Below are 22,310 nucleotides of genomic sequence, written 5' to 3' on the forward strand. Positions count from 1 at the left end.
ACCAGTAAACATCCAGGATATGGACATGGAGAGTGTGTACTCTTATAGGTACCTGGGAATTCACCTTAAGAATAGATTGGACTGGTCAGAAAACACTAGTACACTTTATAAGAAAGGCCAGAGCAGACTCTACCTGCTCAGAAGACTGAGGTCGTTTGGAGTGCAGGGGGCACTCCTGAGGACCTTCTTCGACACAGTAGTGGCATCAGCCATCTTTTATGGTGTGGTCTGTTGGGGTAGAAGCATCTCAAATGCAGTAGGAAGGGACTTGAGAGACTCATTAAGAAGGCCAGCTCTGTCTTGGGAAACACCCTAGACCCAGTGCTGGCGGTGGAAGACAGGAGGATGTTAGCCTGACCAGCATCCATGCAGGAGAACAGCTCCCATCCCATGCATGAGAATCCAATAAAGGATGTTTTCTTATAATCTTTGTCTAGAATTTAATATCAAGTTTGGTGCACCATGATCTCTATGCTATCTCAAGTGTGCATCATTATCATATTCATCAGCTTTCTTTGTTCTGTCTGTCTTTCCTTCCTCAGCTGTCACCGAAGCCCTGCTGGATCCAGCTCAGTACCCAGGATGCTCTGGGACACGTAATCTCCATGACAACCTGTCAGACCTACGAGCTCAGGTGGCTGCCAATCAGAGAGGAAGCCAGCTGGTGGGGGAGTTGATTGATTGTTATGGGCTGGCTGTAGTCCAGGCATATATGGGGTATATTCAGGTAACTGCTTTCCTTCCATAAACTGCTTTTCCGTAAAGCTGCTTTGAGAGAACACTAGTTGTAAAAAGCGCTATACAAATAAATGTTGTTGTTGTAGGTGTTGTATGGGTACAAAAGAGACTATCCTTCATTTTCTTGAGACTTGATTTCAGTTGTTCAAATCTGCAGCAGTATTATTCCATGTGTCCGAAGTTCAAAATTGTTGCATTTTCTGCTTCTCGAGATTCAAGTAATCCCAAGCACAGTGATGTTGAGATCTGACCTCTTGGGTGGGCAGTCCATTATTCTGAGATCAGCAGCAGCTCCTTTGATATCCTCTATTTTGTCTTTTTTTTATGGATCAAAAACAGAACGATTTACCAAAAGAGGTTAGAAAAACAACATAAGTACTTAATATGTTATTTTTTCATGATTCCCTAGTTTTAACTTACTTTTAATATGAATATTGCTGCATTTTTTTTTGTTAATTGAAAATGTGTTATCGGAGTGCTTGAAAAACACTTTTCTGAGGTTAATACAGGCCGAACAGCTTAACGTACAGGCTCCGTTCAAACTGCGTTTCGAAGGTCTCGGCGCTGTGACTTGTGCTCTGTATGTTTGGAGTCGATCGGATTGGTAGTTTTTAATAAAATTAAGTTTAAAAATTAAAAACCTCCCATAAAAATGAACGGCGGAACGTTCAGAGCTTCAGATTCTAACTGACATCGATGACGTCACAGCAGGCCACTCACTCAGCCGATCACGCAGGGAATCTTGCTTTAAAATCCTTTCACCTAGAAACTCCATTTCAGTTTTAAATGGTAGAGAAACTCGTCCTTTCTGAAACCTCAACATATCTGTTTATTTTATCAGTTAGTTTTAGAGTTATGAGCGTTTGTTTGGCACTAGGCACAGAAAACTGCCCCATTCACTCCCATGTAAATTTCTCAAAATCAGAATCTGCTTATTTCAAGATTTTCTCTGTGTTTAACTCGTCATAACTCAGACATTTTCTTCTCAATACACACAACATAACACCAAAATAATCCTCAAGGGGTCTTATCTCACACCGTCTATCCGGTTAAGCGATAGAGTAAACATTTCCAGAGTTATGACTGTTTGTTCAGAGGGTGCAAATCGGACTCAAACAAGGCTTCTCCACTAAGAGCTGCATAATAACAGAGTGACAGTTCATTTGAACGACCCCCCCTCCCCTCAAACACACACATCTCTCCCTCTCTCTCTCACACACACACACACACACACACACAGCACACACCACACACATACACACATTTTGTACTATAGCTTTAAGTACTGTTTATCTGATGGGGCAATTTTGGCAGCCTAACAGTTCTTGCAGGTGGTTGTTAGGAGTCCTATATCTGTATCTAGTCATTTTTTTTTTTTAAACTCCTGTTTTGTCACTTTGACTTTCTCCTTCCTTATGCAGATAAATTGTCTCATATCTAATCTCATCAAAAATGCCTTCTGAAAATTTGCTAACTTGTATTTAATGGCTGTCTGACTGGAACTCAAATAAATGAAGGGTGGTCTGTGATTTTTGCACAGTACTATTTATGGCAACAGCAGAGTTTGCAGCATTAACATCACAAATATGTGTGTGTGTTTGTAGAGTAATGCCGAGCTAGCTGTCAGAGACATGCTGAAAGAGTTTGCACGTCGCCAACAGCAACAGACTGGCTCCCTAGAAGTGGAGGCAGAAGATCAAATGGATGATGGAACACCAATCAGATTAAAAGTGCAGATAAATGAAGAGGAGGTAAGAGATACCGTGTATACTTGGTGCTTGTAGTCTATTTTTCTCAGCTTCATTTGTCTTTATACTAGACCTGCAACTAATAAATATTTCTATAATTAATTAATCAGTCCACTGTGGCTTTGTTTAATGGATTAATCAGGCAAAATGATTATCAGTCTGTGTGAAAGGTGCTAAAAAGATCAAAGGGCACATTATTTACGAAAACAAAATTAAATAAACCCGGACTGTACGAAGCTGAACATTGTTGACCACGTCCATAAAGCAGGCTCTTTCGAAAAGATAACAAAAGACGTAAGCCACAGGAGGTTGTGTATCACTGTGATTTTATAGATATAGATTTCTAGAATTATTAATAATAACTTTTTCACCAGTAAATGTGGTTTGTTTAGAATATGTTATTGTTGCCAAACAATCAAGGAGCACTGAGGGAGGACCGGTTTATCATTTGTATATTGCAATCGTTACATGTTTTAATTATTTTGTATGTAATATTGAAAATATAACAGTGTTTCTTGTGTGAAAGGTGCAGACCTTTGCCTTATAAGTTATGTTTGTGAACCAAATTACTACAGATGCTCTTAATACAGTTTGTGTTTGTGTCAAGCTAACGGTGGTGCACATTAACTTTCCCTCACTGGTTATTAAGATTAAGTGACCTTTATTAGTACCACAACAATAGTTCTTAACTGAAAACACAGATGTAAACACAAGTGTAAAGTCAACGTAGAGTAACAGCTTATCCAGCTGTGTGCAAAGAGCACTAAGGAAACAGTTTACAGATGTTAAAAAAAGGACAGTGACTGAAATAAGTATGCACACATTCTCTCTCCCTCCCTCTCTCCCTCCCTCCCTCCCTCCCTCTCTCCCTCCCTCTCTGTAGGGCAGTGCTGTGTTTGATTTTTCAGGCTCAGGGACAGAAGTGTGGGGAAACTGTAATGCTCCTCGAGCCATCACACTCTCTGCTCTCATCTACTGTTTACGGTGCATGGTGGGGCAAGACATTCCTCTTAACCAGGTATTGTGTGTGTCATAAAGTGTTTAAAAAAAAGTGTAAAATAAATGTGTCAAATGGGGAAAACTTGCAGACAGCCTTTTACAGAAAGAAAGTCAGTGTTGTTGATGTTGATGTCTGATCACTGATGTCTTCAAACAGTTGAAAAACATTACCAGACTAGTTTGTGTTTAATAGGAGACCAAATGTGTTCTCCTATATTTATAGGGTATAAATCTGGACCAAAATCACAAGTAAACAGTAGTATTTTTGGGCTTGGACATTTTCTTTCCTGCACAAGTTTGTGTGTGTGTGTGTGTGTGTGTGTGTGTGTGTGTGTGTGTGTGTGTAATGCCAATTTTATTGCTTCTATTTACCACATAGTAGCACTTTGTAGTTCTATGATCACAGACTGTAGTCCATCTGTACCTCTGCATACTTGACTTTTTACCCTGTTCTTCAAGACCACTACAGAGTGGGTATTATTTGGGTGGTGGATCATTCTCAGCACTGCAGTAACACTGACATCGTGTTGGTGGTGGTGTGTTTGTATGTGTTGCGCTGGTATGAGCGGATCAGACACAGCAGGTTTATTTATTTATTTTTTTGACCGTACCACCAGTTTCAGAGAAACATATCAACCAAAAATTTTGCATCTACCAGAAAAACAGTTTTCAAGTAAGGCTGTTTTTTTTTTGCTTGTGGTAGCAATGAGGGTGGCTCTCTAACACTCCTAATGGACAAAATGCCCCTTGACTATATTTGTGTGTTTTCTCTAGGGCTGTCTTACCCCCATAAAAGTCATCATCCCCCCCGGCTCCATCCTGCAGCCTTCCCAGAATGCTGCGGTCGTGGGTGGTAATGTTCTGACTTCTCAAAGAGTGGTGGATGTCATCTTCAGAGCATTTGAAGTGTGCGCTGCCTCCCAGGTTAGAAAATCTGTTCTACTCAATGTGGCGTTTCAGTGTTGAGTCCAACACTCTTAACTTTGTTATATACTTTAATACACTAGATGGCACTGTGTGCCTTTTACTCTCTAAATAGGGAGGGAGAAGTAGTCTAGCTGTTCACTTAGAGCACACATCGACATGACATAACAGAGTTGGCTAACATTCGCTATTTTCTTATATTTGTATATATTGTATAACATAATTTGTGATTTTCTTTTTGTGCATTAGTAGACACAGTCATATACAAAAGAATGCTAAATGTCAAAAATAAAATATAATTACATAATAAATTAATTAAAAAATAAACATAGTCATAAAAATAAAATACGAATAATAGAATAAAAATAAAAAGCGAATAAATAAATAAATAAAAAACGAAGATACAAGTTTGGGATTTTTTGTTTTTGGATAGCGATGACAGGGATACATTATTGTTTGCGCTGTATATTCACTAAGCCAAATAATCTTTGAAAATAATTACAATAATCTTAAAAGAGAATATTAGATACAGGGATCTGAGCTGCAGAAGTTTTGGCACCCCTGGTAAAACGATGTTGATTTTCTAGCCGAATTATGAAATTAATACATTCTCTGTGGAGAACACTTCTGCACATTTTATTGCCCAATTACTGTTCATTTGCTGAATATACCAGAAAAATGAAAATAAAACATAAAATGTCACCAAAAGTGTGCAAGTCATAGCACAATCAGATTGTATTTTTTTCAAAATGTTAAACTCAGCGAAATAAATAGAAATTGTGCACTAGAATTTGCTGAAAAATGCAGGGAGATTCACACGAAAGAAGCCCTGAATATTCTGTTGTAACTCCTGTTAGGACGAAGCAATCTGACCCCAAAAAATGCACTACCAGCCTTGGCGTATGTGTAATCGAGCGCATTACATGCGATGCTGGAAGTGATCTCCCTCTTCTGTCAGACACATGAAGGGTTACAGGGGTCTGCACCTGGAAGTTGCAAACAGAGGTTAAAGTCGCGACGGATGTCCGGCACCTTCCTCAACGCAGAGGCATCCCAGCTTGTTCAAAGCTCCATATACCGAGGAGCACATTGCACATTGTTTGGTTCAGATTGCTTCATCCTAGTGAGAGTTATTACAGAATATTCAGGGCCTCTTTCGAGTGAATCTCCCTGTACAAGTGTTCACTTATTTTCACTTTAAAAATCATCAAAACATACTTGAGCAGTGGTATTTGAACTTGTTCATACAGCTGTTTATCTGTTTATCGTATCACAGTTCTTTTCTCATACACGTCTTCATGTTTTGTCTTTCAGGGCTGCATGAACAACGTGTCGTTCGGCAGTGACAAGAGTGGTTACTATGAGACGGTTGCCGGTGGTGCAGGTGCGGGGCCAGGATGGAGTGGACGTAGTGGAGTCCACAGTCACATGACCAACACCCGCATCACTGACCCCGAGATTCTGGAGAAAAGGTTTGATATTCAGCCGCTATGAGGGTTAAAGAAGCAGAGTGATCAACAGGCCGCTCACTTAATTAATGCCTTTATTTGCTATTAAAATGGTAAACACAAATTAAAGGTCTTATAATTGACCATTAGGCTTTCAGACTTGTTTGGGAATTGTGGGCCACTGTGGGCCGCTGTTGGTCTTTTTATAAAATGTAGAATTTGGGATCATGAAAAATGAAATAGCATTAATATTGTGCAAACATTGTTAAAGTTCCTAAATATGCCCTTCACTCTCTACTCTTCATATAAAAACTAAGCTACAAATCCACCTGCAAACAAAATATTTTTTCATATAATTCTCAAAATATGTCAGGTTTGCAACATATTTGTGTATATTTCTGACATAGATGTGAATATTACAAATTTACACTATTACATATATCATTCTAAATATTCGTATACATTTCAACATATCACCACATATAAACATACTATATATGTGTGTACTGGCATATATTTAAATATTCAAAACATTCAAAAATGACCATTGATATGTTTTTATAAATAAATAAATGTGTTCCTATTTAGCGCTTAATACATATATTTTAAAACAATCCATATATTGCACATAGATACATGCTAATATAAGTTAAGTAACCCTTATTAGTCCTACAACAGGGAAATTTCACCTTGACCCATCTGTGCAGTGAAACCCCACATACACACCAGTGACTGCACACACAATAGGGGGCCAGGGAGCACACTTGCCCAGAGCGGTGGGCAGCGCCACCCATGGTGCCCTGGGAGCTGCTGGGGGTTAGGTGCCTTGTTCAAGGGCACTTCAGTCACGTACTGTCAGCTCAGGGCATCAAACTGGCGACCTTCCGGTCACAAGGCTTGTTCCCTAACCTCCAGCCCACGAATGCCCCCCATGACCATGTGGGAAAAACAGCCCATTTAAATTTCTACATTTAATTTCCGTGATGTCATGAGAACCTATTCAGTCTATGACAGGGGTGTACAAAGTCCGGCCCGTGGACTGATTTTAATTGGCTTCTGTTTAAGGCTGTGTTAGAAGTGGTCTGCCAGCTGGTACATTGCGGTTTTTCCTTTCACCTGATGGTGGCAGCAGTACAGTAAAATTACAGTGTAATGCACTGCACTGTTTCTTCCTGTGACTTAATTAACTAAACCACATTTAGTCAAGATACAGCACAAAATATGAGCCCTTTAAAGCTCAAACCTAACCTTGAGAATGGACGAGTTTGGCGTGATTTTTCCATCAAGAGCCACAGCAAATGCGTGAGCCTCATGTTCAAAAGAATGTAATGGATTTAATGTCAGTAGACATTAAACAAAGCATGGACATTACAGTAAACATTCAGGAGAGGGCAGAGAAACTACAGGCACTGCAGCTACCCGAGTCTCACAGCACCAGCTTCTTATCAGAGCTAATTCATCAGTTCAGTAAATATTAGCCCTTTAAAGTCAAATAAAAGCATGTCTATTTATTCTCTTTAATCTGCTCATCTTGTTTAATCGTGATTTTGGAATGCTGTTGCTGCATTGATTTGATATGTAAAGAACGTGATCTAACAAAACTGAAAATGTATAGATTTTTTTTAGTTTGTCACAATTTAGATTTTTGAGCAAGTAAACACTTGAATAGGAATATACATTAATAAATTAGGCATGTTTTATTGTTACACTTAAATAGCTTAATTATTTGTTATAAGCGTGCACTGATGCAAATTGCTCTGAGCAGTCCAACAATAAAAGAAGCCTTGTGCATCTTTCATACAGCGATAGGAAACGCGGTTCTATGCTCTGGTTCTGTGCGCTGATATTTTAATATTAAAACTTAATATTTTGCATCATTTGTGAATATTTCAGCCCTCGGGTATTTTGATAGAGTACATTTTGGCCCCTCTGAAAAAAGTTTGGACTACCATGGTCTATGACAATTGAACTCCGCCCATTCATGGTGACGTTATAAGGAGTGTTTCGGCCTGGACTGCTATTTGATTGCATTGCAGTACTGAACAGCCAATCGACATGAGCTGATTAAGCTGAGCTAATTATTTAAATATATCGTTCTTAAATGCACAGTAACAGACTGCTAAATTCTAAGGGATTAAGAGTGGCTGGAAAATGGTTATATAAAAGTGAATTATGACTGTTTTTGGTACATAAACTGAGAAGCGTCATAACCTGATGAATCTACATTAATCAGCATTCTCCTTCCATCTTTCTCAGGTACCCCGTGATCCTACAGCAGTTCTCCCTTAGGCCTGGCTCTGGAGGTCGAGGTCGTTACCATGGTGGTGATGGGGTCATCCGAAAGCTTCTGTTTCGGAGTAAAGTGGTTTTGTCAGTGCTGACTGAGAGACGCTCCACACGTCCTTACGGTTTACATGGTAACTTCACTCCAACACGGTGTCTCACTTTAATATGTTACACTGATACATGTTGAGGTGTGTGTTGTAATCTCCCGGTGTTTCTATCTCAGGAGGCCAGAGTGGTTCTGCTGGGCTTAATCTGTTACACAGAGCTGATGGCAAAGTGTTAAATCTGGGAGCAAAAACCACAGTCGGCCTAGAACCCGGGGTATGTGCATGCGCCTGTGAATGTCTGCATATTTGTGACCGACTGTTCATGTGCTCACCTTTTTCTTCAGAAACCCCTACTTTGTACTTCCACACTCTGTCCATATTGTCAATTTCTCCTATAGTAGTAATCAAAAGAGACCACTCTTCATTTGATGAATTTCAAGTCAACACAGCCACTAAGTGCAAGCATTCTTCTGTGAAGATTAGACATAGTAAGATAATCCAGTTGTGTGAGGAAAGGGAAAGTCAAAGGCAAATAAGTGGGGTGGGGGGGTGGAGGTGGGGGTAGGGGGGTTTCACTCTGAGAACACAACTCAACACTGGCTCTGAAAAGATGTGTAGCTGTCAAGAAGCCATTGCTGAGGAACAGGAACAGACTCAAAAGAACATTTGCACCGAACAAAGAAGCTGCTGGTATTAATATTAATGGACTGACCACCCCAGAGTCCAGACCTCAGCATTACTGAATGTGTTTGGGATTATGTGGCTCATGAGCATCAGAAAATACAACCAGCCTCTAAGACTGAACTTTGGAGGTGTGGAAAAATATCACTGCAGATTTCCTGAAAATAAGAGTGGGCACGCTGCTGAGGCTTTGTGGAATTTTCTGTGGAATACAGGGTGGTTCAAAAAGATTCATCCGGTTTTCAAAATGATTTATTTCACTTGTAAATCATGACAGAACGATGCAGTAAATTGTAAATGGATTAAGTGAGCATGAAGTTTGTTATGTAATCGTACTAGTGCTCAGTGTGAACCTCCTCCAGCTGTACGGACATCATCAACACCATGGTCAGATTCATCCCTTACTCCGTTGAGCATGTTTCAGTGTAATTTCGGAGGTCATCCAGTGTTGTGAGACCAACAGCGAATGCTCTGAGCTGTTGGAGGATCACTGCTGATGAAAATCATGTTGCACAGTTATGACGGATTCACTCTTATTGAAGTGGAGAGTGTGCAATGCTTTATGCTCTGGATTGCCAGCTTCTCACAGACTGAAGAGAGCCATCTTTCAATGACACTATGACCCTCTTTTTCAATTGGTATATGATTGGTTCCTAGGCACCTTGCGGTCATCACCCTGTATGTTTTCTGCTTTTTTGTGACACTGGAAAATTAATAACCAATGGCCAGTTTGACTGAAAATTCCATAAAGGGTGCACTCAACTGTCACACAGTATTATACCATGAAATCCCACTATGTAGGTTTACAGTCAGTTACAGGTGTAGTCTGTTGCTGTACAATGTGTCAGCCCCCCTGTATCCCATTCATCGCTGGTTAGTTTCTGACCACATGACTGCTGTTGTCACATCAGTGTTCCTGTTAGCTTCAGAGTGGACCTCCACACAAAAATATCCAGCCAAGATCAGTGTTGAAGTCTGAAACTGGTGACTAATGAAGGGTTATAGATGATTAACTCTAAAAGAGCATCAACAGATGAACTCACTGTGGCTTATAAATTCAGTATGTATGTATAGAAATCTCTTCTTCATACAGTTGTGCAAGGCTTTATGCTTCATCTTGCCCCCTTGTCGATTATAGGACATGTTCTGTCTGCACACTCCTGGAGGAGGTGGTTATGGACGAGAGGAAGAGGAGGATGAAGATGACAATCGCAGTCTCTCCAAACGGCAGTGCCTAAACGAAGCTTTTGCGGAGAGAGGGAGTGTGTTTGAGTATCGCCGCACTCAGGAGAGCGTCTGAACCACTTGCCTGTGGTCAGAACAAAAATTTAGAATCAGTCAGAACAGAGTGACCTGAATTGACCACCCAACAAAAGCGTTCTTTCATCTCTGCTGATTGTGAGGCTTGACAAACTTTACAGAATGCTGGAAAATTCCATTCTACCCAAAACGAAACTGTAGCACACAACTTAAATGTACTTACATTAAGCAATGGAGCCATTCCTGACCTTCAGAGAAGGCCTGGTGTTAAATAAAAAGTGTAACGCCAATTACCGGCTAAAGATGTCGGTGTTTGACCTAGAATGGTGCAACATGCTACCCTTCTGCTTAACCCATCACTGGTATGGTTATCTCTGAAAACCTCGAGGGGGGCGGGGGAATCTACCCTTTATCTAGTGTGACTTTTCACACCCATATACATTAATATCACTTAAAATTAATATTTCTATATGTAGGTATTTTAATAAAACTTGTGTGCTACAGTTTCTCTTATGGTTCAATGGGATTTTTTTTTTTACCAGAAGTCTGTAATGCTGGTTTGCCCACAGAGCATGAATCGGTCAATCAGCAATGTTCCATTGACTTTTCAGTCTGGCTAGTGCTGTCGTTTGCCCTGTTGCTGTTACTAAAGGTACCTTTACACTACTCGGTCACTGCCACTCCCATATAAAGCAGACACTAAACATGCCTTGGTTGTTGGGTACAAAAACTGGGGCAAATTCATGTTGCACAGTAACGTAGTGTAGAATAAAAGATGGTCAGAAAATAGAGGTACAACAGTGGGCCCTGCTTTAAAGGCCTCCTACATAAGATTTTGAAACATTGATCTAGAAAAGCTTCAGAAATCCATAGAGCCTTTTGTTTTACCACACTGTCTTGTGTTCATCCCTCTTTTTGTTATAAATGAGGCCGCAGCCAGACATCTACTCTTTTCTTCCGACGGAAGATCTGGGGTCTGGAGAACTACTCTCTCGCATCCTGCACGTTAATAATGCATAACAACAACCTTTTATTAACTGATACTGAATTGCTGTCAAACACTACATGGAATTAACTACATTCATTCAGTTTTTTTGGGGCAATAGTATGACTACTTTATCTCACACATACCTCATGATTAGTGAACATTGCTGTAGGACCTTGAAAAGTCCTTTCATGAGCAATTTCATGCTTATTTTTTTTAGTGAACGGTTGAATAAAATATTAGTGGTTAGAAGAATATTCTGAGCTGCTCAGTCACTGAAGGGAAAATATTCTGCATACTGCACTTTTCAGTCCAGTGTAAACTGACAGTATTGCTGAGCCATAATAAAATCTTTGAAGTAGGCCTGAAATCAGAACCTCTCTCCTTGTTATTTCATGTTCCTGGTCTTATTAAACGGATCATATCAGTACATGCACTGAGCCTTGACCTCAACCACACTGAACATGATGGGATGATCTGGAACCTTGATAGTAAGCCATGCCTTCTCATTCAACACCAGGGCCTGACCTCACAAATGCTCTTTTAACTGAATGGGCACAAATTTCCACAGACACTCCAAAGTCTTGTGGAAAGCCTAAGAAGAAAGGAGGCTGTTACATCCAGAAAGAGGGGACCGACTCCATATTAACGCCTACGGATTTGGAATGGGATGTCCAGCAAGCTCGTAAGTCTGAAGACCTGGAGTCCACAACTTTTGGCCATATATATTGTAGGTGAGAGTCATTCGAGTCCAGGCTAAGATCACGGTGAAGCAGAACTCTTCAGAGCACTCTCAGCCGCCCTGCTGAGTTGAAACATGACATACGCCCACACTCCCCACAGATAGAGCAATAAATAAGCCAAATCCAGTGAACCTTCATGGAGTCCACAGCGTGATAAGAATGAGATAAGCCCAAGTCAGCAGGGAGCCGGGCCAGCATAGTCACACTAGCCAAGCCTGGTGATATCTGAAACTGACTGGGGATGCAGTTTGAATCAGATAATACTAGAGACAGACAGATCATGGCAAGCATATGGATTTTAAAGATAAATTTCACTAGCTTTTCAGCTTAATTAAGTAAAACAATAGACTTGTTTTGAAGGGAAATCATGCATACTTGTTTAGGTGTTTTGGTAAGGGATTTCCTACAGGGCTTTGAACAGTAAAATAGCCCTCAAATCAAATAGATTTATTCAGTTTTACTAAAATTACAACTCAGAAGATGCGAACGGTCCTGGTTTTGGATGGTAAATAAAAAGCCGCTGGTTCCAGTCACCACCACTGAAAAGAAAGCCAAGTCAGTAAGTTTCTCTACAACAAATTCCCCTTTAATGCGAATATAAACTCACAATAAAGTGCAGTCCCTGACCCAAAGAGGAAAAAGCCCAAAAATGGCTAGAGAAGATGTACAACAGTGGAGGGCAAGATTAGGAGACTGGAGATACAGAGCAGCATAAATGACACAGCTTTCACAAAAACACAGCAAATGTTAAAGAAGTAGTTTGGTAAAATATACCCAGTCCCTTATCACCCCCTCCCCCTTCCCCCCTCCAGATGTTACTGATCAGCCAAGGCACCTTTGGTGTCTGAAGTTTGTCTCTTTAGTTTTACACTGAAGCCATGACGCTACTGTACATAATTAAAGCTCATAAAACACTTAGCACTATTAGCATTATGACTTACATCAGCAATACCATTAAAACCACCTCCTTGATTCCACGCACTCATTTTATCAGCTCCACTTACTATATAGGGGCTCTTTGTAGTTCTACACTTACAGACTGTAGTCCATCTGTTTCTCTGATACTCTGTTAGCTCCCTTCCACCCTGTTGTTCAGTGGTCAGGAGCACCTCAGAGGAGGTATTATTTGAGCGGTAGATCATTCTCAGCACTGAAGAGACTGACAGCAGTGATGTTGGACTGAGAATAGTCCAAGAGTGACCAATGATGGACTACAGGATGGCCAGCACAAACTGTTTAGCAACAGCTGAGTCTATCACTTTACATCTAAAAAGGTGGGCCACCAAGGTAGAAGTGTCTAAGGAGTGGACAGTGGGAGAACAGTGTTTAAAAACTCCAGAATCACTGCTGTGTCTGATCCACTCCAACCAGCACAACACACAGTAGCACCACGCCAGCGCCACTGCTGAGAATGATCCACCACCCAAATATTACCTGCTTGGTGGTGGTCCTGTGAAGGTCCTGACCATTGGAGAACAGGGTAAAAGGGGGTAACGGAGTATCAGAGAAACAGATGGACCACAGTCTGTAACTGTAGAACTACAAAGTCCAGCTATACAGTAAGTAGAGCTGAGAAAATGGACAGTGAGTGTAGAAGCAAGGATCTACGAAAACAGCAAGTCACCATGCATGAATTACAGAAACCACATAAGTTTACAAAAAGTCTGTTTAACAACTCAACATGGTTTCAGGCAAATGGGCCATGATTTGGGCATATCAACATCCACTGCCTTGCAGCTCCAGACTACAACACCAGGGATGTCTAATGAAGAAATGTCACCTATCGCTTTCAGCACATTTTAGAAATTTGAGTCCGTGTTACTGTTGCTACCGTTTCCTCACCAGCTTTGGAAAGCTTGCCATGTAATTACTTTCAGAAAAATCTCCCCACATAATCACCATTCATTAGAATACAAACTGAACATCTAAACAAAAAGGTGGGCATAAATTTAACATGCACTACTTGGAACGTGCTAAACAGTTCCGTCTTCTGCGCGACACAATCACGCACACCCGTTACTGGATCTATTTCAGACCAGTTTCGCAGGGAGGACGGAGACAGAGACTGAAATTTCTCACGATTCAAAAACCACAATTTTTCATTGACGTTTTATATTTAGACATCCAGTCATGTTAGTCACATTAACGGGAAGGTAAAACACTGTTGAGCCTGTTTAACAGAGGACTGTCTTGTGGCCATTGATTAGACAAAGGTGTGAAAATGCAACCTGTTTCACCAAATCCTTCCAGAACTTCTGATGACTGCAGTGTGTGGAGTTAAATTGATCAGAACTATCTGCACAGATAGCTTAGCCCACTTGGAGACAACTTTCACTGCATAGCTTTGAATGGCAGAGGAGATTGCAGACTATTGACAAGCCATTAACTGCCCCTGCCCCCCACCCCCACTGAACTCCCAACTTCTGAGCCCCACATGCACAGGCAGATGCATGTGGAACTACAGAGGAGCAGAGGAGGCTGGGGGTTGGTGGACAAGCAGGAGAAAAAGACCAGCTGATCAGTCACCAGTAATGAAAAATAATCAGTTCCAACAAACACAAGCCAGATTCCAGTCCTAACTTTGCAAAACCTTATTTGGACTAGCTTTTGTTGGAAAATTAAGTCAAACTATGTTCATCCGTTCTGACTAAATTAGGTGTTGAATTAACACTTAAATTCACTACAATCATGTGACTCATGAAAGGGAAATGGTTGTCAAGTATAAAAGCCAGGCTCAAGCTTAGAAGAAATCCAAATTCAGTGTTCAACCTGCTATATGCAAAAATATACAAAATGCTAAATTAATAATCCCTCAAGACTCCTTCTTAAAAATGCAGCATGAGTCATCTCTAAAGAGACGATGTAGGCACACACCTCTTGAAAAATCACATACAAAAAAAAAAATCATAAATACATACCCTGTTTACGGAACACCTTGCAATTGACAAGGTTTTGAAGAGAACACTACATTTCCGAGACATTCAAACGTCGAGGTAGTAAACATTTAAAAAGAGGAATAAAAGCATATGGACAGAGAAAGATAGCAGTGCAAACTCTGTCAGTGCAAAGTCTTTGGTCATATTGGCCTACATTCATTTTTCCCGGGAAGTCAGTCATACTGAGGTAGATTCTTATAGCTGTATAGATTTTTGTATCAAATTGCCGACGTAAACCCACCGGAAAGTTCAGTAAATGTCAGCACAAAACACTGTAAAAAGCATTACTGTCCATAAATTTGGAATGTAAAAGTTGAGCAGCATCACAGTTAATGTCTTTAGGGAAACAGCTGCCGTACTGTGTCCCAACTTGGTGTGAATAAAGTTCAACAGCACTAGCACTGTGAATATCTGCCGAGTGGAGGTCCATTCTGCAAGGAGTACTGATTTGGGGGAGGGTGTACACTCTGATTTGCAGCACCGAGGACATCAAACACACTTTTATTGGGAGGAACTGACTGCAACATGCTGTCCAAGTCCATTAAGAGGGGCGGGGCCTGTAACGAGACACGCCCACTCGGTAAGAGGGGCCAGTAAGCATGGCTGCTAAAGTGGTTCGGAGGAACGTGTGGGCCGCCATAGCCATAGAACGGAATACCCCCAAGTGGCATGAATGGATTCCCATTAAATCGCATGCTAGGGGGCGCTACTGCATTGGGAGGGGTGTATTTAGCGTAAGATGTTGGTAACTCCCACGGGGGTGCTGAGCCACGTTTGCCGGTTTTGTTTGGCGGTGGGCAAGAGTCATCGTATCCGTCTGAGCCTGGCTCTCCATCGCTTCCTCGTTTACCAAAACGAGAAAACCCTCTCCAGTCCTCGTCCGATGAGGACGAAGCAGGACTGGCAGAGCTAGCTGAGGCACTGCGATTGGACAAGGAGTAGCGCGGATGTGGCGGAGATGTAGGTCGGCCGTGAGGGGGAAGTTCCCAGCCCCAGCTGTCTCTAGCCCTAATCCCGTCTCCAGCAGTGCTAGGTGGCCTAAAGCTGTGGAGGAGCGAATCGATAGCAAAAGATGAGTCCAGTTTGGGGCGGTAAGGGTCCTCTGGAGGAGGGGGAGTGTGGCGAGTGGGAACATGAGGCAGTGGAGGTTCAGACGGGTGAGGTTTAGGTTTGTGAGTGTGAGCGTGTCCTTGCCCTTGGAGGATGTAGGGAGCAAGGTCCTGGGCAAAAATGGTCTCATCCTGGCGCGACACAGCAGTGTTCTGACGCTTTAGCAGCTCCAGAGGAACCCGGCTAACTTCCACAGCCCAGAAATTACCTTTGCCCTGAGGCTTTCCGGGATCTTTCAGCACCTAGAAAGAGATAGAGCAAGCAGGATAGAAAATAGATAGGGGGCAAACAGAGGGAGTGTCAGTTTGTGAAGCTGTGCCTGGATTTTATTTGACCTGTACAAACGACTGAAACACTTTAAATCCTTCTGCTAAGAAGTTGAATGGAACTGTGACGCCAAGACATACCTTGACGAAGCAGTCATATGAAGACAAGTTGTGTCGGACTGAATCTCTCCAGCCTTTATAGTTGCCTTTGAAGAAAGGAAAGAGAGTGCTGATCTCCTTCAGGATCTGAGGAGAGAAAAACAAAGTTATCAAATCATCCCATTAACGGTTTTGCACCACCAACCCAATTAACTTGAGACAACTAGTGTTCTGTGAGCTGTGGAGATGACAACGGTTGGAGAGTTTGGAAAGCAGGGGCGGGGGGGCAATTCAAGGGTCTATATCTTAAAATAAAAATAGATATAGATCATCCACACTGCCACTAATGAAAGTGAATGGCAGTTTGAACAAATTATACACATGAGCAATGGATCTTCGCTCCTCCTCCTCACTCTTCATTCTTATCATTGTGTTTTTACAGCTGATAACCTTCAGCTCTGGTTTCACTACCCCCAAACTTAACACGGCCAAACTAGGACTGATTAGGTGTTTATAAATAAATAAATAAATAACCAAAAAAGCCTCCTCACTGCCATCACCTCATCATAAAACAAATGTGTGCCAAAGTACAAGTGCCTTAATAATTCAACAGAAAAATGACAAGTTAACATGGATTTCTCCACCTTCGGCTGAAAATGTGCATATTGTTCAGGTACAGGATCAACAGAATCAAGAAAAAGTCAAAACTGGCATGCAGGAAAAAAATTCATTTGCCACTGTAAATAATACTAGTGACTACTGTAAACCTTAGGTACAGTAAACAGTTCCCAACAAACTCGTCATTTTCCTATAGTTAGGATTGTTGAAGTTACTATACCACAGCTTTAACAGTAATTTAGTAGTAAAATAGCACAGCATTAATCTTGAATACCACGGAGTGCAGTACTTTACTAGAGTCACTACTGTAGAGGCGTAAATTCCTCGGTGAATGCAGTAGAAAAAACAGTAGTTAGAAGAAACCTGCTGTCTTTCAGATGAACTGGCCGAGTTTAACTAGTCTGCTTCAACTTAACCGACTAAAAATCCCCATTTCTTTTAGGCATATTAGACCAGCGGTCCTAAAAACTTACCTCAGACAGAGTGAGCTTCTTCTCGGGCGAGTTCTGGATGACCATGGCGATCATAGCGAGGTAGGAGTAGGGGGGTTTGGGGTAGCGCTGGTAGTTTTTCTTCTTTCCTCCGCTGCCGTTCGCGTTTTGGTCCCAGGAACTCGGCTGCTTTTCCGCCTGGTCCGAGTAGACGGTGCCGGGGGGCTCCAGGCGCGGCGGCGGCGGCGGCGGCGGCGGCGGGGCCTTCTCCATCAGCGCGGTTGACGCAGAGCCCCTGGGCAGGGCGCCTGCCTCTGCTAGTGCGCTATGGGTGTGCCTCGGATGGGCATGGCTCGAGTCAAGGTGAGGGTATCCTGGGGCTCCAGGCAGGCAGACCCCAGGGACCGCCCGGAGCTTTGTCATGCTGATGAACCCCGAGAGAGAGGAGCTGGGAGTCAGTCCTTAACCCCCGGGCAGACCACTGGCTCCAGGTTCGTCTCTGTTTGAGGAGCAAACAATTAGCAGTTTCATGTAAAGTCCCGCTGTGGTGATGGACGAGCAGAATGGAGGGCCATCGGTGCTGCTGGGAGAGAGTGATCACCATCACATCATAGAGGGGGGAGGGAGGTGTGAAAATGCCCCTGGAGTGGAGCGTGTGGTGCCGAAACTGCATTAAAGGGCAATTATGTCGATTTTTTTTTTTTAATTTCTCCCCAAGAGTGAAGAGTGGCTTGATGTGAAATAATTGGCTTGTGGACAAACTTGCCAACACAGATGTTCTTCACAGTGGTGGTGTTTGGAACCAGAGGTAACACCAATCTAGCTACAGATTTTATTTACCATCCAAACCCACCAGTGAACCTACATATGAGTTATATTGTTGATCACTGTAAAATAGTGAAAAAAAAAAGCTTTCATTGGGGCCTATTCTGCCTTAGAACATCCTAAATGTATCCTGCCACCATGAATGAACTTAATAAAAAAGTTTTAAAAATAAAGTTTAGACCAAAACTACAATAAAACGTCTCGGACATCAGGCAGCATATTCATAAGAACTCTGTGAGGGAGCTTTTAGCAGCAGACGTCTGGTTCCCATCACCACCACCACTGAGAACTGTTCTGACAAGTTTCTCTAGAACGAAGCATTTCACACCAAACCACTCTGAATGACTTTGTTAACGTTTGGAATTTTATCATGAAATTTGAAAAGAAAAAAAAAAAGAAGAAAAAAAAAAAAAAATCAGTGGAATTTTCCCAACTTCCCAACTTTCCGTAAAGCACCGCATTTCCACACTTCTTCGCCTTTTATTTGTGGTTTCTGTGTCAGAAAAAACCCAGTCCATCTGTTATATTTAGGTTTACTTCTAATTTCATCATCACACAAAACTACCTTTGTTGAAACCTTTCAGAATTTTTTTTTTTCAGAAAAGTTTTATTTTAATATACTTCAACCTTTTCCCAGAATTGCAACCTGCGTCATACGGTTTAGCAGCATTTTTATGAGCATTATTTTCTTCCCAAGCAGAAAATACCAGTTGTGCATCAGTCATAAACAAGTGCTTATTTCCCACCAAACTTTTTAACTTTTACAACCATTGGACTATTTACATTTGGTTTAAGTCATTTATACACTTAAGAAATGAGTCTATTCAATTAAAACAGTGAAATTTAATATGCATTTTAAGTTTAGTTTAACATAATAAACCTAGGGGCACTCCCACCTTTCCCCCCCAGGGGCCACCCCCCAACCCCCCACCTCCAGTTCTCCTGCACTGGGGGGAGTTTGCTTATAGTAAGCAGAGATAAGTATTGAGATGTACCAAAGTCACACCAACAGAAGACACCTCGGCTCCTGGAGGGGGAGGGCGGCCTTCAACCGGAAAGCTCTGGGAAAAATGAGTGCGACAGAAACTCTTTTTGACAGGACAGGGAGTCGTCCTGTGGGGGAAATAAATAGCAGTTCTCTCATGCTGGGGCTTGTTGCATTCAATAAACAAAAGAGCAATATACATACAGTAGCGCAGCTAATAAACAAATTCAGACCTCATTCAGAGATTAACACCTGCGTACTGAGAAAACACCTCACAGTAGATCACGAGGTATCAATATAATAAAGCAACAACCTAAATGAGGTGATCTGTCCAGCTTGTATCCCGGACCAAAGGCTGGGCTTTTTTCCACATACACTCTGAAAATAAAAACATTTCAGGGGACTAAGGCCATCACTGCCTTCGGTGTCTCGATGTTATACAGATCATCACAGAGCCCAAGTTATGAAAAGCACAAAAATGCTCGTTTTCCCTGGGAGAGTGAACGTAGCCTTTAAAATTTAAGCAGACCTTAAGGACCATGTTCCTTTGAGGATACCTTCACAAGGTTTGATGCTTGTTGGGGCTAAAACATACCAGTAGTGTGATTTATAGTCTACACACAACCCTTAAAACAATAAATCAATACACCAGAAATAGGGAAAACTACTGTGTCTTGAAATGCAACTGATTTACTTTTCCCCACAAAGTACATATTTGCCAGATTTCACACAACTGCAAGTGTTTTGTATATTAATAGGCAGCAATTAGTCCAACAGTGGAAGTAAACGGCACATTTGTCAGCCAATTAAATGTGTCACTGGTAGTCTTTCAGTTAAAATGGCCCAAGTAATCAGTCTGTATTATTACCAGTAAGACTGACGGTGTTATGGCTGAGGCTGAATTAACACTGCGCCTACTAAATACCTACTAAATGCCCACTCGTTTTACCCTTATCTTATGGAGCGCCACTGCAGTTTTTCCCCTCCCTGTTGACTTTACAAATGGCTTAGAAAACCTGTTCTCCATATAAACTGAACTGCGTATTTCGTAAGCGTTTTATTACAGTGAGCAAAAGTTCCAGTTCATCCACCAGTGGAGGTAAACAGTCTGTGAGCATCTGCCTTTTAACCGTTCACATCCGGGCCTAGAACCAGCACTTAATGTGTTGTTTTTCCAAGCTGAAGAACTAGCCAACTAGTGAAGTACACCCCAGATATCCAAGCACTTATCGGTGTACCCCCACCTTCAAGATACATCATCAGTGGATTTTTCTCCAGGAAACCGTGATTTAGAGACTGCGCTACTACCAAGTGTCATTTCGCCAGAACGTCCCAGAGTCTCTTCATTTCACAAACCCATAGGATAACCTCATTTTTATTACGGCTGATGTCAACATAAATACGTTTTCTGTTTTCAAGGGCTTTTTAGCAAAACCAGTGGTTCACCACTCAAAGAACCACCTGCATGCTTTAAATGGGTCTTTGCATGGTGAACCGGATCTTCAGATTGGTTCTTTATAGCACCAAAAATGATTCTGCTATTGTTACACTGGCAAGCATTGAACAATAGAACGACACTCTTTGGTGCCACATAGCCCAATGTCTAAAATGCCTCATATATATATATATATATATATATATATATACACACACACACACACACACACACACACACGTTAGTCTGAAGAACAATTTCACCATGCAAAGAACCAGTTACGCATGACATGGTTCTATATAGATCTTTCTTCAAGGCTTCTTCAGTAAAGAGAATGGTTCTATTTCCAACCTCGAGTTCTACATAGGACCAGTTCATATTTAAAACGTTTCTTCTGATCGACGGAGAATGTGTTGTATATGGTTCTACACAGAACCCTTTTGGCTCTATATAGCACCAAAAAGGGTTCTTCTATTAGTACAAGCTTGACACCATAGCAAAAAAGAACACTTCATCAATCTGAAGAACCACTTCACCATACAAGCAACCACTTAAGCATGAAATGGTTCAATATAAAACTCTAAACAGAACCCTGTTTTTAATGACTATACTAAAGAACCTTTTGGAATGTATAGGGCAGATGAGGGTGTTGGAGCAGGACAAAGCCCCTCTACAGAGGGGACTGCAGTAGCTGGCCTGGGAGCCACACTGAGGTAGATATTCCAGAATATGCATGCCAGGCCTTGGACTTCTGGGGTGAAGATTGCTGCCATTGTGCTCGACAATGCCGTGTTAATGCGGTGGGCTCTTACCTCTCCGCCAGACAGTGAAAACAAGTTGGATTAGCTGCCTGGTCGACGACCCCGCAAACCCAGGGGGTCCAGTTTTACATGGCAGGGAAAAAAAAACACAATAGGGATGATTGAAAACTACACCTTATCGCCTCAGGGGCTGTGGGGCTGGAGAGTGAATCGCCTTGAGAGACGACAGGCGGCCGGCTGCCCCGAGCTGAGCTGCCTGGCAGAAGATTTGAATTGCTTGGGTCGTTTTAACCCGTGTTTAATGTTTAATAAAGGAACTGGGTCGCTGGCCTTTACAGGAGAATTAATCTGAGTGAGAAATGACCGACGACTCAAGACAAACGGCTCCTTTCAGGGGGAAAGCAGACAAGTTTACTGTCTTCACAGAGAGGACGGCGCTGAAGTTGCTTATTACAATTCCCCGTTCCACCTCAAACGGCGCCTGAACGTAACCGCTGCACCGTTTAAGGTGGAACGGGGAATTCGAGAAGGAAGCCAACTTCAGCCTCGTATGTAAAATGTACATTTTACACGACAATATGACCCACTTTGCTGGCGTTCTTATAAAAATTTTACCTGAAAAACGTCTTCACAGTCTGGAAAAATGACAAGGGCCACTTTAAAACCGAGGAAACGACGTTACAAACGACGCTCCTCACTACTGTTTGGTATGTTGCTAGTGAATCGGTGATTGAGTGGCCACGCCCCCCACCTGTTACATGCTAATTAGACTCAAAACTTAAGCTCTGATTGGTCCAAACAACGCAATGACCCTGAAAAGTAAGGACGAACGTGCAGTTTACTGTGTTTTTATGCTTTTCTTTAACGGGGAATGCCACCCATTTTTCCAAATTTCTGACTTATTCAGTCATTGAGGTGTAAACTGAGTCGTTTAGAGTGGTTTGATGTAAAAGGGTTCATTTGTAGAGAAGCTTAAGGTGGTACT

The 22,310-nt window shown here is 41.8% G+C and overlaps 2 protein-coding genes across 4 annotated transcripts in view; one reads left to right on the plus strand and one right to left on the minus strand.

Annotated features, from left to right (window-relative positions):
- oplah (5-oxoprolinase, ATP-hydrolysing) overlaps window positions 1-11,492 on the plus strand; it is a 37,729-nt gene extending 26,237 nt beyond the window's left edge. For all 3 annotated transcript variants that reach the window (XM_017704505.2, XM_017704506.2, XM_017704507.2), the window contains 8 exons: window positions 543-727; window positions 2,343-2,489; window positions 3,370-3,504; window positions 4,260-4,409; window positions 5,724-5,881; window positions 8,114-8,274; window positions 8,367-8,464; window positions 10,010-11,492. In XM_017704505.2, coding sequence (XP_017559994.1) covers window positions 543-727; window positions 2,343-2,489; window positions 3,370-3,504; window positions 4,260-4,409; window positions 5,724-5,881; window positions 8,114-8,274; window positions 8,367-8,464; window positions 10,010-10,171 — 1,196 coding nt within the window. In that variant the 3' untranslated portion in view covers window positions 10,172-11,492. The remainder of the gene's footprint in view (window positions 1-542; window positions 728-2,342; window positions 2,490-3,369; window positions 3,505-4,259; window positions 4,410-5,723; window positions 5,882-8,113; window positions 8,275-8,366; window positions 8,465-10,009) is intronic.
- A 2,462-nt stretch (window positions 11,493-13,954) lies between these two features.
- Window positions 13,955-22,029, minus strand: foxh1 (forkhead box H1). The gene is made up of 4 exons (XM_017704508.2): window positions 21,941-22,029; window positions 17,362-17,818; window positions 16,313-16,417; window positions 13,955-16,147 (listed from the first exon to the last, which is right to left on the minus strand). Exons 2-4 carry the CDS (start codon window positions 17,740-17,742, stop codon window positions 15,191-15,193), a joined length of 1,443 nt encoding a protein of 480 aa, XP_017559997.2. The 5' UTR covers window positions 17,743-17,818; window positions 21,941-22,029; the 3' UTR covers window positions 13,955-15,190.
- Window positions 22,030-22,310: the final 281 nt, after the last annotated feature.

This window comes from Pygocentrus nattereri, chromosome 13 (genome assembly GCF_015220715.1).
Source record: "Pygocentrus nattereri isolate fPygNat1 chromosome 13, fPygNat1.pri, whole genome shotgun sequence".
Lineage (NCBI taxonomy): Eukaryota > Metazoa > Chordata > Actinopteri > Characiformes > Serrasalmidae > Pygocentrus > Pygocentrus nattereri.